General features: G+C 40.6%; 1 protein-coding gene across 4 annotated transcripts in view; it reads left to right on the top strand.

Moving 5' to 3' along the window:
- LOC122888872 (stAR-related lipid transfer protein 13-like) overlaps positions 1–15582 on the top strand; it is a 59156-nt gene extending 43574 nt beyond the window's left edge. For all 4 annotated transcript variants that reach the window (XM_044223858.1, XM_044223860.1, XM_044223859.1 and 1 more), the window contains 11 exons: positions 1532–1595; positions 2412–3724; positions 4141–4311; positions 4938–5097; positions 5296–5494; positions 5934–6147; positions 6811–6925; positions 8072–8323; positions 8658–8875; positions 9446–9622; positions 9711–15582. In XM_044223858.1, coding sequence (XP_044079793.1) covers positions 1532–1595; positions 2412–3724; positions 4141–4311; positions 4938–5097; positions 5296–5494; positions 5934–6147; positions 6811–6925; positions 8072–8323; positions 8658–8875; positions 9446–9622; positions 9711–9828 — 3001 coding nt within the window. In that variant the 3' untranslated portion in view covers positions 9829–15582. The remainder of the gene's footprint in view (positions 1–1531; positions 1596–2411; positions 3725–4140; positions 4312–4937; positions 5098–5295; positions 5495–5933; positions 6148–6810; positions 6926–8071; positions 8324–8657; positions 8876–9445; positions 9623–9710) is intronic.
- The last annotated feature ends 3040 nt before the right edge of the window (positions 15583–18622 follow it).

Below are 18622 nucleotides of genomic sequence, written 5' to 3'. Positions count from 1 at the left end.
TCTCTGGTGTGCGCATTTAACACCAGTAAAATCACGGATTCCTTTTCTCCCCCAACCCCACGGGTTCTGTAGTCTGACTTGTCCCTGCGGTCTGGTGGTAACCACTAATCATTAGATGTCTGACCCCGACCCTTAATGAAGTCCCCATCCCTGTCTCCTGCTCAAACACCCATGCTTTGATCTGGTCACCTCCCCTCCCCTCTGCCACGCTCTGATCTCCCACTCAAAGAGCAGAGACCCTCAGGGGGCAAAACAGGGGGGCTGAGGGTAACGGGGAAGGAGTGAGGGGATGCCAGTATATTCTACCAGATGGCTTTGAGTGTGTTTTAAGTCCCTTTGCACACCTCTATGATCTTTTTGTTTCACAACTCCTCTTCTTCTCTTCTCATTGAAGTTCGCACCAGCATACTTTCCCCCCTCTTATCTTTTTCTCTCGTCTCTGTTCACCCCCACCACTCCAATGTCTATGCTAGAGGAGTATGTAGTTATTCCTGACAGCTATATTGTGAGAGAATGTCCCCTGAGAACTGTCTCAGGAGCTGTAAAACACATTCATAATGAGCTCTCTCTTGTTCGTGCATCGCTTTTAAATTGTTTTGTTCCAGAACAGTTTAAATTTTAGATTATATACTCATGCTTGTAAGAATACAAAAGGTATGGAGCCTAGAATTCTAGATCCGTATGAATATATGCACCTTCAACTAGGAAGAATTGTTTGTACCATCCTGCAGCAGAAATACAGGGTGTGGAGACTACAATGGCTCCCTCTGTATATTTTTCAACTTAAATGTTTACTGAAAGACAGTTGATATGACAGCTTGCTGCTTCCTATTGGTACTTTTCTGGTTTATATGTAGCAACGAGCAATCCCTTGTCTGCTTGTTTGTATGAGAGGACAGACAAAGTAAACAGTGAACAAAGGAGGATTTCTCACTCTGCTATTTGAGGCTAAAATCTTTCAAATGACAGAGGTCACGAGCCCCAAAACATGTTTTTAATCATCCCATCTTGAAAGGCACCAACACAGACACCACCCTCCTAACTAGACGCTGTTCACATCCCCTGAGTTGCGGGGGAGTGCAGACTGCTCAGAGACCTTTTGGTTAGGAGGTTGCCCCAAGCACTCCAGAGTATGGAAGTGGAAGGGGATGGGCATGGGTGACAGATGAAGGGAGGAGGGAGGGAAGTGGAGGGGAGGAGCCACTTGTGGGGAGATGCCCTCCTTGAGAGTGAGGATCAGTCCCAGTAGAGTGATGCCAGACAATGAAAAATAAGGGTAGAAAAGGTAAGGGAGGGAGGAGTAAGGGACAGACAGAGTGTAATGAGAAGAATAGAGTCAGAAAAGATCAAAGAGGAAATTGAAGAGGCATGTGTGAGACTGACTGATCAGACTCAGAAGGAAAGAGAGACAGTGGCAGTGAGGAGTGAAAGATAAGACAGTGAAAGTGAGTGTTAACACACAGCAAAAGACAGAACATATCCAACCTACCAGCTCTAGCACATTAAGACTGTGTGTTTATGTGTGTTGCAGACGTCTAAATACTCTCAACAAGTGTGCCTCCATGAAACTGGATGTCAGCCACCCCAAGAAGAAAGTAAGATTCTTTTTGTTTTAAACTGCAAGACATCATGATAACACACTCTTTGTTGTCGATGCATTTTTCTATAATATATTTGTGGAGGATTTTATAGTTTGATTTTTGTTGATTCACCATTTGATGCCATGTAGGCTGTGTTCACACTTAACTCTAGTGTGTTTGCATTTGGTCCAGTTGATTTAAGGCTGGTGAGAATTCTGTCAAACTGCATCAATGAAGATAGTAACTGACTCCAAACCACAAATTGAGTTAAATGGACAACATTTTGACAGGTGTGGTTAACCATCCAACCCGCCCAGGGAGATAAACGTCTCAAAACAATTAACAATTAAAGAAGTACACAATGAAAACTCTATCAAATCAATCCCAAAGAGTGGGAGTACAGAGAGAGTAATACCTCAAACATATCAACACGCAATTATCAATAGTGTGATATGGATGCGTGACGTGTGAATTCAAAAGCTAAATGAAACTCATTTACCTGATTTGTCTGCTGATCATGGCAAACGTTTCTCCTGTTATGGTGCAGTATAGGACACAAATACTTCATGTCCAGGGAGAAAAATACCTTACAAGTAGTGCTGATGATGAAGGATAGATTGCCAAATCTGGCAATAAAAGAACCTTTCATTGCATGTGACACTGTGTTTACAACTCTTGATTTATTTGTTGTAAATCCTTAATGGACTAGAAGTAATATAAAACAATCAATCATGATTTTTCTTTGGTCTACGCCAAAGGAACTATATGTGTGAAGACAACCTAAAGGGAATCTAGTTACTAATATCTAATACCTTCTTTAACCTTCCATAGGGTGATGACTCTGATGAAGATGACCCGTTGGCTATCAGTAAAAGGTGGACGTTTGAGTGGAGCAGCCGACGTTGGTCTCGCCTACAAGACTTCCTGTTGGACAGCACCAATGAAAGCAGCCCAACAGGTCAGGGGGAGGGTCTGCACAGCACAGTGAGCAGTGAGAGTGTGCTAACTGACCTGAGCGAGCAGGAGATCACAGAAGTCTCCTCGCTGCACAGTGAGGACTCCACCTCCGCCATGCCTGACTCTATATCTATGGCATCTCTCTCCGCTTCATACCAACCACCCAGGGAACTTCCACACTACAACTCCCTGCCAATCAAGAGCAGCCGCCATGGGCAAGGAGGGCGCAGTAAAGCCAAAGAGTTTTTGCGTCGCATGGAATTAATGCGCACTTGGGGGCCGTCGACAAGGCGGAAAAGCGCAAATCGCAGGCCACCACTGGTCATCAGTGGGCCGGTGTTACAGGGGGAGGAGCCTCATGCTCTGCAGATGCTCCAGTGTACTCCCATCAGCCAATTAGAACACAGCCCTAAACACAACCACCAAACTGATGGTGACACTTCCTCTGCCTCCCTTAACAATGATAATAAAGACCAATCCACGGTGAGTGTGAGCCCCAGCAGTGAGACAGTGATGCCCAGAGTGAAGGAGCCTGTGTATACAAAACCCCGGACTGCCGGCAAGAGAAGCAGCATGTATCTGGAAGATATGGAGCTGCCTTCTCAGGGTAAGAGGACTGAAGGGCAGAGCCAATTTGGCAGAAACCAGTTCCACTCATATGAAAACCTCCTTGTTCACATCCCCAAAGACCATAAACCAGGCACCTTTCCAAAAGCTCTATCCATAGAGAGCCTGGCGCCTTCCCCCGGTGAAGGGAACAATGGCCCCCAGACGCGGGCCCAAACTTCTCCACCCAACAATGGCCTGGGTGAGCCATGGTCTGGTAAACCTCTGTCCAAGCCCCCCTGTCCTGGAGCTCCTCGGGGCAGTAGAGTGAGTGTTTATGACAACGTGCCGGGCTCCCACCTTTACGCCAGCACAGGAGACCTGCTGGACTTAGAGGTCAATCTGTTCCCTCACCTAGATGACATCATCCAGCACGTCAGCGGTTTGCAGCAAATAGTGGACCACTGGAGCCGCAGTGTGCTGCCCGAGGGTGAGACAGGGGAGGGGGAGGAGGAAGGGGAGGGCAGGACCACCCCAAGTGAAGGCGAGAGAGATGGGGTCTCCTTGAACGACACTGATTCGACAGGGACCAGTCGGGAGAGGCGGGACTCTGGAGTCGGGGCCTCACTGACAAGACCACGGTGAGTAGCTGTTGCGGCATTTAAAATATAATTTGGGTTTATTACATCTTGGGTCTTGTTTTTGTTAGTTATGATAACATTGTACTTACCAAAGTAATGGCTGAAATCTTGGAACATGCCGACATCGCTACAGCGAAGTCCAACAAGGCAAGAAACAAGCGGTCAGATGGTCAGGCAGGTTGTAAACAAGCCAACAGTTTAGCCTGATCATCTAAAGCACTTTATTTGGAGGTAAAACCAAAAGTGAGGGCATGCAAAATGTCAATAATAATCCCTCACTGTACAGGAAAACTGTGTTGTAGTAGGTCAAAGGTTAACCAGAAGGTTGGTCTATAAATTTTCTTTAAATCGACCTCTACATTGACTTATTTACTCTGTGTCTCTCATTCTTTACTGATATTTTCTCCCCATCCCAGTCTACGATGGCCCAGTTTCAGAACCTCTGATCATCTCAACCAGCCGGCATCTTCACTACAGATCGGTAGCCAATCAGCGGGCCAGCTCAGCCTGCTGCAGAAGTTCTCTTTGCTTCGCCTCACCGCCATAATGGAGAAATACTCAATGTCCAATAAACACGGCTGGACATGGTGGGTATACACACTGCCACATACATATAGATTCTATCATGTCCATATGTTTCTCTCCTCTTCTCGGTGATGTGGCAATTATATATGTTATGCATTAATTCATAATTCAGGGAATTTACAAGATGTGATGTCAGACAGTTAGACATGGGAAGTGTCTGAAACAATTTTATAAACTTCTGGTCTGTCTCATTTTTGTTAATTTTATTCTCATATACAAAAACAAACATTCTGTTGTGTTTTTATTGCCTTATTATCTTCCATACTAACTAAGGAAGATATGCTCTGTATGTGTGTGACAGTTTTTGCAATTGCCACAACATCTTCTTCATCTTACACCCTGATACTGGCTGTTACAATGGGATCTTGCATGATTAGGTCATCAAAGGCACCAGTGTTGGTCAAAAACTGGCTTTAGATTCTCAGCCACACACCACAAGCCAACAGTTGCCATGACCCACAAATACAAGCACATCCTTGTGTTGTTAATGATCAGTCCTGTTTATTTTTATTATCCCCAAGAGGGAAATTCTGTTGACCAGCATCTACAGGAAGAGAAGGATAATGAACGCATAGGCCGCTCTTTCTCCCACACACTTCCATAATTGTTTTCTGTCTGTCGCTCCCAGGTCTGTGCCCAAGTTTATGAAGCGCATGAAGGTGCCAGACTACAAAGAGAAGAGTGTGTTTGGTGTTCCCCTCATCATCCATGTCCAGCGCTGTGGTTTTCCACTCCCTCTGTGTTTACAACAGGCCTTCGGCCACCTCAGAACACACTGTCTGGACCAGGTTAGAGAGGAAAACAGCTTTTACAAGACTGAATTAGAGTGTTCATTTCCTCTCTCTATAGTGCTAAACTAATGTTATTGTTATGTTAATGTTATTTACATTTCAAACATGAGGCAGCTGACACAAAGCAGATAAGTGCCTTGTTTCTTTTCCATCTTCCCCATTGGCTTTGTCCGACTCTTCTTTCCTTCCTGTAAGGTGGGATTGTTCCGCAAGTCCGGCGTGAAGTCTCGAATTCAGGCTCTGAGGCAGCAGTGTGAGCTGTCCCCTGACTCTGTAAGCTACGAGGACCAGTCGGCTTATGATGTGGCCGACATGGTCAAACAGTTCTTCAGAGACTTGCCAGAGCCTCTGCTAACAAGCAAGCTGGGGGAAACCTTCCTGCATATTTACCAGTGTAAGTCGCCTCGGAGCTGCAACATGTTGTCGCAGCTGAAGTCATCTGCCTCAGAGGATGCGAATGTAAATGGTTTTAATTGTTTAGCTGGCCTTAGCGGAAATTCAGTCAGCAAACTGTGTCATCTGTTCGTTTTTTTATTCAGAGTTTAAAATTCTCACAGTTTTCCTAAGACACTCTGGACAAAGAGATAATGTGGATTGGTACAGCCAACCAGTAAAGTGATATTAAGCTCACAAGCTGACACCATTAGCCAAATCTGACAGAAACAGTGTTCGATATAAAATGTAAATTTTAGCTACTTACTGTATGTATGATTTATGTTTATGAAATGTGCATATGTGCACTAAAAGACTACATCAAAGATTGGATTTTGGAAACTGTGACCTGTTCTTTGATCCATCATTGCTCCTCACTTCCCCTTTTCTTTTGTCTTTAGATGTCCCAAAGGAGCAGAGGTTGCAGGCCGTCAGAGCCGCCATTTTGTTGATGCCAGATGAAAACAGGGAGGTTCTGCAGACGTTGCTCTACTTCCTGCGTGATGTCACTTCCTTGGTGGAGGAGAACCAGATGACGCCGATGAACCTGGCTGTTTGTCTGGGGCCTTCGCTCTTCCACCTCAGCATACTGAAGAACGAGACGCTGTCGCCAAGGTGCTTATACAAACTAATGAACACACATGTGCTTACATAGTAAAACTCAATGATCAAAGTGTGCTATTATATCAAACTTATTATTACCAATCTGCAAGCACTGGATTAATGGAGCTTTTGCCGTGCAATATAAATTACAACCAAAGATTATAGCCTTATTATATGATTTTAGATTCAGTTCAATTTAACGGCACATTATTTTATTATTTATCTTCTTTTTTTTTACATTTTTAAATTATTCATTACAATGTAAATGAAGGTGAATAGTTATTAAGCTAAAAGAAAACAGCTCTGTGGTTTTCACAAACGCAGAATATTGTTTTCTTTGACCTGCTTAATGGCTTTGTTGTCTGATACTTGTTTTAATTGTGGTTATTATTACTGATGTGACCAGTAGTAGTACTACTTGTAATACTACTGCTATCATTGCTATCATGGTGTCGTATTTCCCTCTATGTAATTTGCCACCATGACAAAATCAGGGTTCACCCATGTTATTTTGATGTAATGTTGGTTGCTGTACATATCAGTCAGCTTGCATAAAGGCTTTATGTATGTATGGGAACTTGCTTTTACCTCAACAAGTGCATTCTTCTGTCCCTCTTATGTAAATGTTCACATGATTTATGTTCTGCATATTCTGTATAATTTCTGTTCCGCAAGGTCAATCCAGAGGAAGTACACCACGGGCCGCCCCGATCAGAAGGACCTGAGTGAGAACCTGGCCGCCACCCAGGGCCTGGCACACATGATCTCTGAGTGCCAGCATCTCTTTCAGGTCAGGGTTTACGATTTACAGCAGTATTTGATTGCTTATAAATTATCCATATATGATGGGTTGACACTTTTAGGGTTGTTTCCATAAGAAAAATTATAAATGACTGACAGAAGTTGTACATTTCACTGTGTTGACCAAGACATAATGCATGACCACGTCTTTATATATGAAATTAACACATCATCATTGCCTGGAGGCTGTCAGTGTGTACAGTACAGTATATACTGCTGCTGTCAGTGAAAAACAGGCTTGATCACCTTGCATTTTTAATGTTTTCATAAGAGCATGAATGGTTGAATCTTCTTAACCCACAGAGGATAGTGCAATTCCAAAACAAGTGACGAGTGTTGGAGTTTAAACCAAAATCAAAAATACATATTTTCCCTCTTACCTGTAGTGCTATTTATCCATCTAGATTGTTTTGGTGTGAGTTGCTGAGAGATGTCTGCCTTTTTGGAATATAATGGAACTAGATGACATTTGTGGTACTCAAAGTGCCAAAAAGAATTACGTTTGAAAAACTCAACAGAAATGTCTCTTTCCAGAAATCATGACCCGGTTACTCAAGATAATCCACAGATTTGTTGTGAGCAGTTTCATGTAGGAATTATTTTCTTTCTACTGATAGTTCCTACATGAAACTGCTCACAACAAATCTATCGATTATCTTGAGTAACCGGGTCATGATTTCTAGAAAGAGACATTACTGTTGAGTTTTTGTATTATGTTCAAAAATGCAGACATCTTCTACAGCTGATATCTCCAAAACTTGGCAACTTACACAAAAACAATCTAGATGGATAAACAGCACTACAGGTAAGAGGAAAAATATGTATTTTTGATTTTGGGGTGAACTGTTCCTTTAAAGATTTTTGTAGGATGACGATATTTGAAAGGACACTTAGGATATTAAAATGTTGTTCCACTTTTGTATCAAAAAATACTTAGAGCTGGTATGACGTATTTTTAAACCTCTGTCATGTCAGTGTATATGTTATTGCTCCAATGGCAAAGGGCACAGTCCAGGCAAATTACACTTCGTTTTATTTGTCAAGGTCTATTTTCTGCTTTAGACATGGTAGTATTTAGGCCTGAGCTGATGTGGTGCGATGTGATGTGATGCATATCTTCCGGCTGTTCCCCCAGATCCCAGAGGAGATGGTGACCCAGTCTCGCAACTCCTACATGGAGGCTGAGCTGATGGTGCCCCCGCTGGACGAGCTGTGCAAGGCTCACGAGGAGGAAGTGGATGAGGACGAGGAAGAGGAGGATGAGGAAGGATCCTATCATGCACACCTAGAAAGGCTAGTCCAGAACCTACTGGAAGAGGCCAAAGATAAAGGCAAAGGCTGGGTGTCTCGCACAACTACAGACCATACAGAGCTGGCATTTAAAAAGGTATAGGGTCATTGAATTCCTGGAATATCATGGGATTTTGAGAGGGGCAGGAAAGACAGAAGAGAAAACAGGGAATATCAGTGTCTTCATATATGTATGACACAGGAACTAAATTATTATACTACTTGTTTAACACTGTCATTTTCAGTTGTTAGCTTCTCCACAGAAAGCACAACTCATATGCAAACCTGGCAGTTTAACTCTTGAGGTTTAGTGAGCCAAAAGGACAATTCTGTTTTTTATACATATGTCTATGCATGGAGACCCACATACACATTCAAATTATACATGATCAGGCATAAAGCTCTTTTGTCATGATGTGTTTGTGTGTAAGGTGGGAGATGGCAACCCTCTAAGGCGATGGCGAGTGTGTGTTGAGGTGTCAGCGACTCCCAGTGAGGTGCTGCAGCGGCTGCTGAGAGAGCGCCCCCTGTGGCAGACTGAGCTACAGCAGGAGAAGGTTCTGGAGACGCTGGATAAACAGACGGACGTATACCAGTACTCCTGCCGCAACATGGCACCTCAACCTACCTGTGACTATGTGGTACTAAGGTCAGGATTACTGAATTTAAATATTTGCATGCTGCCAACAGATATATAAAAAGAATGGGTATATGTATAGTCACAACATTTATTTTAAGACTATTACTAATCAAAACAACCTGCTCAAACATCCCCTAAAATACATTTCTAAAATACCATACTGTATAAAACCTAGAGCTGCAACGATTAGTTGATGGAAAGAAAATTAATTGGCAACTATGAGAATCATTTAAGTCATTTTTTCAAACAAAAACACCAAACGTGATGGTTTCAGGTCCTCAAGAGAATGAGAATTTGCTGCTTTTCTCGATCTTGCATTATAGTAAATTGAATATTTTTTGGTTTGTCAGACATTTGATGACATCACCTTGTTCTCTAGGATACTGTGAAGGTCATTTTTTTATTGTTTTATAGACCAACAATTTATCGATTAATCAAGAAAATAACCTGCAGATTAGTCGATAATAAAAAGAAATTATCAGTCGTTGCAGTCCTAATAAAAACAGTAGCTCACATTCCCACAGTAAATGCCTGACTAAGCTCACAGTTTTTCTCTTTTTTGTCTCTCCGCCCCCTCAGATCATGGCGTACAGACCTGTGTAAAGGCTCCTGTGCGCTGGTGTGTGTGTCAGTTGAACATGATGACAGCCCACGCATGGGAGCAGTGAGGGGTGTGGTGCTAGAGTCACAGTACCTCCTCGAGCCCTCTGGGACTGGGAGGACCAGGCTCACACATATCTCCAGAGTGGACCTCAGGTGTGGGCGGACTTCAAGTGCTCTCATAGTCAAGGTTTTTATCAACATTGCAATCACTAATGTGCGTTATTTGCTATTCTTGCTACAGGGGAAGATCTCCAGAATGGTACAACAAGGCTTTTGGTCACCTGTGTGTTAATGAAGCCCAGATGATCCGCTCCTCTTTTCAGCCGCTAGATCAGATGAGCACTGAGGCAAAGATCTGAACCCCAGAAATCAAGCTTTATCTTGGGTCATACTGCCAGAGCAGCTAGTCCTGAGAACCAGTGACCCAGGAGGGGAATCATCCAGGCAGTGGACTTTGGTGTCTTTTCACGCTGCTGAGCCACACTGAGCTTTACTGTACCATACTGTACTGAGTTACAGACATTCACACACAGAGGAGGGAAGAGTGTTTTTTGTCATGTATTCCAGTAACCCTACATAGACGTCTTTAAACACTAATCACTTATTATTTATCTCATGAATTATGATTTTCAAAGCCATTTTTTGCACCACAGAACAAACGTTGGTTTCCAATTCCAAATATGAAATAACTAATCAGATCTTTGAACAGCCATCGATGTTTCATATAATCTCTGAGTCTCGTAACCACGTGCATTATTGGAAGGATGAGGTTGCATATACAGAGAGTATTTTCAATATTTATTCTTCCAGATCCTCATCTACTAATCTAATATCTTGCAAAAAAGATGACAAATAAGAAAAAATAAGACAGCAGGCACCAGCAGGTGTGATCATGAGATGGTTACCATAGTGTTAGGGTAATGTTTAATCTGCAACACCTTAATTTGATATCACTATGATAGTTACTGTAATAGAGTATCTATGTGAAGCTTACACATAACTATAACTGACTTTGTCGTATGTATGATCAGAAATGACATAAAAGTTATGTATACTTAAAGTAGAATACCCATATTTGTATTGATTGTTTTGAGAAATCTTAACTCCATCTCTTTAAAATGTCACATGGCCTGCCAGTGGAATATACATGACTCATTTGATTGAAACAAATTTTCTTCTCAGTATGTATTATTGAACAGACCTGACAAAGCAGGATACATTCAGCCCTGATCTGCTTTTATCACAGTGAATCAAAAATTACATTATATAAACAATGCTGGCAATATCTAATATTGACATCTTATTCCTGTAATAGTCACAATTTTTAATGAATTTGTCCATTTATAAACTAATGCAAACTGGATCTTGCTGATCTGCATCAGCTTTTTTTTTTTACCCCTCTTGCAAAATGGTTAACTTATCACTTACATATGCACATTTATAAAAAGCACTTAATTAAGATAACTACAGGTAAAGATGCACAAATCCCAGTGCTCTGAAAACAATCGCTGTCAACAAGAATGACCAGGAACAGTACAATATGGGTACATGTCAGCATTACATTGTGAAAAGTGCACTAGTTCAGGAAAAACAAGTACATATGAGGGATGTGGATCACAGAATGGGAGAAAAACTAATCGGGTCCATAAAGGTGCTTTAACCCTGTTATGGATACATTGTGATGGATATCACTGTTGATTTAGTTCTCTGTCACTATTTTCAGTGTTAATCTTATCTAAATGTTATTTTAAAGTTATTATTGTCATTATATCGATGTATATGGTATCACTGCTGCTTTTTTTTGCTGTCATGTTATATATACAATGTCTAAGACATGTGACCATTTCACTGCTTCTGGGAAGCATGTTTGAAATTGAAATTGTGTGCATGGATGTGCCAGTGTATCTGCATTTTAGATATACATACAGCCTGTATTGTAAATATATATGACGCTTTCTGTGCCAGCAGATCAAACATCATAGCTTTTCAGGGTCTTCCTATCATATTGATATGCTGAAATGTGAACTTTCCACACATCATCCTACTAAGGCAATAGCAAACTATAGCTTGCTCTGCCATGGCTTTTTTTTGTTGTTTTCGGGCTGTAGGCGGTGTTGCTATGGTGTTGCTATGATACAATATCTCTACAGTGCCACCAAAATCCTGCGTGGATACTGTTTGCTGGGGAACAGTGTGGCATGTGTGTAAATATGTGCGTATGAGAGAGACAAAAAGACAGAGAAAGTGTGAGTGAGTAACTCTGACGTGAGCCCTCGGCTGTGTGGGGAAAGGCTCCAAAACTAGCTGAGTAGCTGAGACCAGGGTGATTTCTGACAAAGTGACAGAAAACAGGACCATTGTTTCTAAACAAGAGAATAAAAAAAATCTAAGAACTCAACAAAAACATTGTCTTCTGTATTAAAAGGCATATTAGCATGAAAATCACAGTAAATACATGTACAGTATGTCGCACATAATATTTTCTTTGTTATGTGCTCTTGTGTCCATTGAGTGGTGCTGTTGCCCCACTGGAGTCTGAAGGTCATGAATGAATCTGGAAAGTATGCCATGCAAAATGTCTTTAGACAACTGAGTGAATGAAGAGTCATCAAAGCATCAGGGGGTTCTCCCTAAGGACATTTTCACAGTCCTTTCAAGGGATGGATGCAGGAAACTAAACCTCCACAGCTCAGATCAATACTCAATCACATTTACCTATTTAGCTGTGTTAGATGGGGACTCTCGCAGAGGACGATGAAGTCTGTTTGAATACAGACACTGCTCTCCCCAGGCTCTGTGGAAGCCAGGGTGTTTTGTAACAACACAGAAATGAGTGAAACATTGCTTCATTAACTTCTACCTCATTTAACATGTCAGTGATTTTATCTAGAAAGTAGGGCACACTGTTACAGCTCCTGAATGTCAATGATCCTCTGCACTGTGGGTGTACTTTCGCTCCACCACTTCATGGACTCTGACAAATGAGGAATATCATGTTGTAAATTACACTAAGAAAAAAACGGATTACTGACAAGGTGAATCAAGCATTGATTGATCAACTGAATCCACTTTATTCCAGAGGGGTAGATTTTTTTTAGAGCCACAGAGGTCTAAGCGGATGTTTAAATTATGAAGACATGGACTGTGCAAAAGAAAGTGCAATTTGATATGACAGTGCTGGCTCTCAATGTGTACATATAAAATACAGAGGGATTTAAAAGATTATCAATGTTCTTTCACACATGATGAACCTGCAAAAGGATTTGAGGATGTCCTCTTCTGGAGAAAACAGGAAGTGCATATCGAGCTACTACCCCTTTCCAAGAAATCTTTACATCACTGGCACAATTTTAAATTGTTTACTTTTTCTGTCCAAAAACGATACAGGTCAAGTATATTAATGGATAGAGGAGAGTGTCAATGTTTCAGGAATATAAGAACTATATTGATAGGCTTATGAGCCTCAGTATGCTACTGGCAAAAAGATGTAGTGCAACATGAAAAAAGTTAATATTAATGGATTACTTCAATTTGGGTGATAATCATGCTCTAATTTTTGGAACTACAGTTTCCATAATTTGGGGTTTTGGGGGATGTAAACCGAAAGTATAATGCCGCCATGGACTCAGTTAGTGAGCTGTGGGCTACAACTTGAGCCCCGTTTTTTTTTTTTTTTTCACATTTTTGCCAAATTGGCAGGATTAAAAGTATGCCAAATTTTTATTGTCTTTTTAAACATTTTTAATGTTTTTTTGTTATTTGTATATGTATTTTTGTACATACAGTACATCGGTTAGAAATGTTTTCACTTAACAAGAAAGTTTCTAGTCTGTGTTAGAGTAAAATTAAAAATAAATTATACAATAATCAAAGATTTAATAGTAAATAGGAATTTGATAATATATACTTTGGTCACCAAAAAAAACTCAAAATGCACAAAACTTACTTAAATATATATCTTAAATATACTTTTAATTAATAAAGAACAACTTAAGTGATTTCAATTTAATAGTACTTTAGTATGTGATTTCTGAATTCAGAAACGGTCTACAGTATTTGTTTTGAAAATATTGAGTATACTTGATGATATATCATTAAGCCTAAAAACTGTTAATGAAATTACTTGAGATATCACAAAACTAATCAATTTTTGTCTCGCTTTCCCTGCATTCTCCTTCTGTTCTTTCCTCCATCACAGATACAAGAAAATCATTGTAGGAGTGATGGCTAATCTTAACCCAGCCTCAATTATATAACAGACCAAAATAACAGGATTTAAGAGAATCTCTGATCTCCAATCATTAAAGAGACCAACATCATTCGCACTATCTGAAGAACTTGTTGATGTTTGTGGTGAAGGACTGTGGATGTTGTCTCTTTATCTGCACCACATTCACATTATGGAAGCTGAGCAGGGAGAGAGAAAGAGAGGGGGGGACAGATGTATCTCCTCTGAGAGACTGAGACTGGCTAATCCACTGTCTTCTTCTAGACAACCATGATAAGGTCGTTAATGAATAAATTATCCAATGAATGAATTATAGACGAGACCATGTTGGCAGTTGTGTGTACAGTATCCTTGAGTGTATGCCTTGGTATTGGCATACTATAATGAAAACTATGCACAATGAATGAGAAAAATTAGTAAAGCATGTGTTAAATGCTTCAAAACAAATCTCTCACTTCATTTCAATACATAAGGTCGACAGCTGTTTAGCAAATATGAATTCAACACTGCAGCATCAGATGAAAAAAACAGACCAAATTTTGTTCCATAATAGGCACAAATATCCATGCAGATGTGGTATACATGAGTAGTGTTTACAGTATTTCACATGTATATAAGTTACCTGATCACATTTGAAAAGCTCTATCATGTGTATCATGATTCAGCATTATCATAACATAAACAATACTGGTAATATCACCTGTGAATTATCAAATATCTGAGCAGAGTTCCCTATAGTGCATGTACATGTACATTATTATGGACGGTTTAATGTGTTTTTTTCTTATACTTTTGCCATTTGGCCAGTTTAGTTCTATTAACGAGTGCAGATTCAGTAAAATACAACTCATATTACCAGTGAGCCAGCAGTTAGAAGAAATCCAGCCATTATTCATGTTATTCACGTTATAACAAAATTGGAACCCTTTCTCAGGCTCATTGACCCAGGTGCCTCACCTGCAAACACTTAAGCTCGTTAGTAGGAGCACTCAAAAACAGAGTTAGGCGCAGTGTGTGCCTCTCATGTGTTACTATTTCATTGGAGTCACAGAGCAAAGCAGCCGATCTTTGAAAAACCCAGGTCGTCTTATAACACTTACTACTGTTCTGAAGATATTTCAAGAATCCTCAAAGACACAAATAACCATCTGGATGAAAAAATACTCTAATATTTTGCTGAAAACAGCTGCTTGTTGTAGCTGAAAATGACGCTATGACAGCAGTGAGAGTGAACCGAAACAGTGAAGTTGCAGCGCGGACAGCTGAATAATAAGCTGAAACTCACTGGGGAGCTGCAGAGTCAGGTGATAATTATCTGTAGATTCATCACTTTCAGCAATTCCCCTTTCACATTTGTCATTTGATACATTGTTATTATAAAAATATCAATTATAGCTGAGATTACCTACTTTGATATACTTTTACTTATAAAGCACAGACAGACAGTTGCTGGCAGGTCACACCAGGTACCTGATTGGATTAGGCCTTCACTACATGTTGTAATTGACTGCACTTTCACCTTTTGCTTTGCACAGTGTGTACATACAACAGTCTCCTGAGATGAGGTCCATGAGTGAAAACACCTGTGTAGGTGTGCCATGTGTGCATTGGGGCTTTAACTCTTAACCCTTTAATTTACTATTTTCCCCTACGCATAGCTTCGAATAGAGAACACATTTTTCACACTGTTCAACAATGTCACCTGTGAAGTATGATTTTCATTCCACTGTCTCTAAAGCTATATCATACTTTTGTGTTGAATAAAATGTCTAAACTCAATATGCTTTTATTTTAAGGCTGTACCATCATATAGTAGATTCTGGTTGGGGCGTGCATCCGGTTATGCACAGTAATTCAACATTTTTAATAAAGTTGTGTAGATGTGTTTCATTGGTCATTGTTCTCTGGTGTACACATTTTCAGAGCTGGCCTTGCAAACTCAGTATAGCCTTCAGGGTCATATACTATATACATAAGCTTTTCCACACTAAAGGGAGTGTTACCACAAACCAGCGTCTCTCGTCATTTGGATAATTAAAATGAGGAACTGTGACATAGCTTACACAGAAGAATATATTTCATAAATAATTGCTATTGGAACATTTTGTTCCTATCCATTAAAAATCCTTTATCTCCAAAATGGCAATTTTTCCTTGACTTAGACAAAAGAGGCTTGTTTAAACCTTCATCGCCGCACACTTCTGAGTTCATCCAGAGGGGGTTTGAAAGGGATTCATAAGAGCAAAGATGGTCTAATCTTCTTAACCCATGGAGGAGTGTGTAATCCCTAAAACATGACAATGACCAATATTGAGGTTATGAGATTTTAGCAGGATGAGATTTTTTTCCCATGCACTCTTTCCTCCAGACTGATACATAGGCAGCCTTTTTATCTTTAAAACTTTAATAAGCTACTTTATGGTGTCCTTTGAGGATTGTCCTCTTCAATTCCACCAGTATTAGAGTAACTGAGTGAATCCAACAGGGAATATGACCTGCTTGTTGAAAATATTATGTCCCAAGATTGCAGAGGATCTAAGTAAAGGAACCAATAAGAAAATCTTGTCTAATGCCCTCAGAGTGTGGATGCAAAGTATTTTAGTCTATTAGTCCCGTTTTCAGCAAACAAGTGACAAAAACACCAGTGGGGAGTGATGTTTACACCTGTTTTTAATACAAATCATGTTTCAATAGTTTTCAAGAATGTAATTTTCTTGATTTCTGCACAATGAATAGCTTTATTCTGCCTTACTTTAATATACAGACATTAATGTCCAGAAAATTCCCAAACAAAGGAAACTGCACTGGCATAATGTTTTTTTAAAGAAACGTTTTGAGGGCTGAATATGACACTAGCTTTTAAATGTGGATATTTTTGTATTGTAAAGCAAGGGAAACACTACAAAAAATAAGATGGTATAACGTTATATATATATAATATATATGACCCCCAAACTGGAGGAGTGGCTACAGCAGATCCCTGGAAGAACACCAGACATCTCGGTCCAGAAAAGTGCAGTACTGGGAACAGCAAAGATACTGCGCAGAACCCTCAAGCTCCCAGGCCTCTGGTAGAGGACCCGAGCTCGAAGGATGAGACCACCCGCGGAAGGTGAAGGACGAAGTTTTTTGTTTTTTTTTAATTATTACCTTGTTTAGAACCATCATAACAATATGATAGCCACAACACTACAACCTTTGTTTGAAAAACAATGATAAACAGAGAATAATTATTCAGAAACTAACCAAGTTAACGTCAGGAAAGAAAAGCATTCGATTCAACCTAAATTAGCTCATTTGTGTATTAATCAAAAGTTTCTCAGTAAATGTTGGAGAAAAACATTCGATCTGTTCACTGAAGTAATATGGAATTGTTTAATTGACAAATTGCATGTAAAGAGACAGCAAGTTGCTGTGTTGTGCCAGCTCTGGAATCAGTTTCTTTCCATCTCCCATCTCTTATCACTCTCTCTGTTATACACACACACACACACACACACACACACACACAAACATAGACAGACACACATGAGTACATGTGGACACACACACATCTTGATGATGGCTCACATCCGTCTGTAAAAACAGGAAGTTATTACCTGTGTTTCTATCACTATCTGAGGTCACCCCTTTATACATCAACAACTCTGCTTTTCATTTGCCCCTAATAGCAGAGACAGAGATTGGGAAGCAGAATAGGCAAAGTAACATCTTAAATTCAAACCTTTTATTCTGCTATTTTAACACCTAAAAATGGTGGTGTCATTTTTGTCCAGGCCTTGGCTGAATTATCATTAATGTAAGCTCCAGCACTCTTCAGCCCACACAAGACACTGGCACTACCTCCACACATCTCTACAAAGGCATACCAGAACAGAGAGGTAAATGACTGCCTGCCCGCAGGTACTGCACCTCTGCTGGAGGTGAGGGAGGGGAAAGGGAGAGATGAGAGAGAGAGAGTGAGGGAAGGAAAGAGAAGGAGAACAATGTTAGTGCTTTTTACCCAATCACCAGCCAGATCCCGGTTAAGACCTCTCTTTCTGCTAAAAAAGTCTTTTGTGGAATCATGACAAAGCTGCAGAATCAAGCCTTTGTCTGAAAACAAAGAGGAGTGTGTTTTGCGTGCGAGAGAGAGCCTGCCATTGTGTATGTGTGTGTGTGTGCGTGTGAACCCAAGTGTGTGTGCATCCAAGAGCAAGATAGCATGTTAGTTTAAGAAATTGCCTCTCTTTGTGTGAGTACAGTGTGTAACAGATGCAAGCGTGAGGCAGTGCACATTTGACAGTGTGTGTGTGTGTGATTGTCTCCTTCATTTCCTTCGTGCTGAAGATTGGGTTGTGGGGAAAAAACCCGAGATGGCCTCTGCTGCTCATCTGTAAAATTCTCTAATGATTTCACGTGCACACATGCACGTGGACCAAATGTGAAACACACACACACACACACACAGCCAGAAAGTGTCACTCCCATGTCACCCCCACCTTGTCACCCCTGTCAACAGACAGCATCTCAAGAAAAATGTGGAGCGAGACATCGAAGAGACTGCCGTCACTGCCTATATGAAAATACACTCAGACACACACACACAAACACACAGACATGCACAGACAGAGTGACGAATCAGCCTCTATAGCCAACTTGTTAATGGAAATCTTACCCAGCAGATGTGCCATGTTGGAAGAACACATGGAGTGTGAAACAGGCTTATGTATGCATACAGGTAATGAACCAGTAGCCATGGTCTGCAGCCACCAGAGGATACTGTAGGTGTGTGAGTGAGTGTGTGTATGAGACACACCCGCTGCACCTGTGAGCCAGTGCTCAACGAGACTCAGATGAGAGCATGACATCAGAAAAATTGAAAGAAAAACATCCAGACACAGTTAAGCATACAGGCCATTGTATCATCATCCAGACTAAATTCA

This window comes from Siniperca chuatsi, linkage group LG14, assembly GCF_020085105.1.
Source record: "Siniperca chuatsi isolate FFG_IHB_CAS linkage group LG14, ASM2008510v1, whole genome shotgun sequence".
NCBI classification, from domain to species: domain Eukaryota; kingdom Metazoa; phylum Chordata; class Actinopteri; order Centrarchiformes; family Sinipercidae; genus Siniperca; species Siniperca chuatsi.
This window is presented reverse-complemented; position numbering and strand designations above follow the sequence as displayed.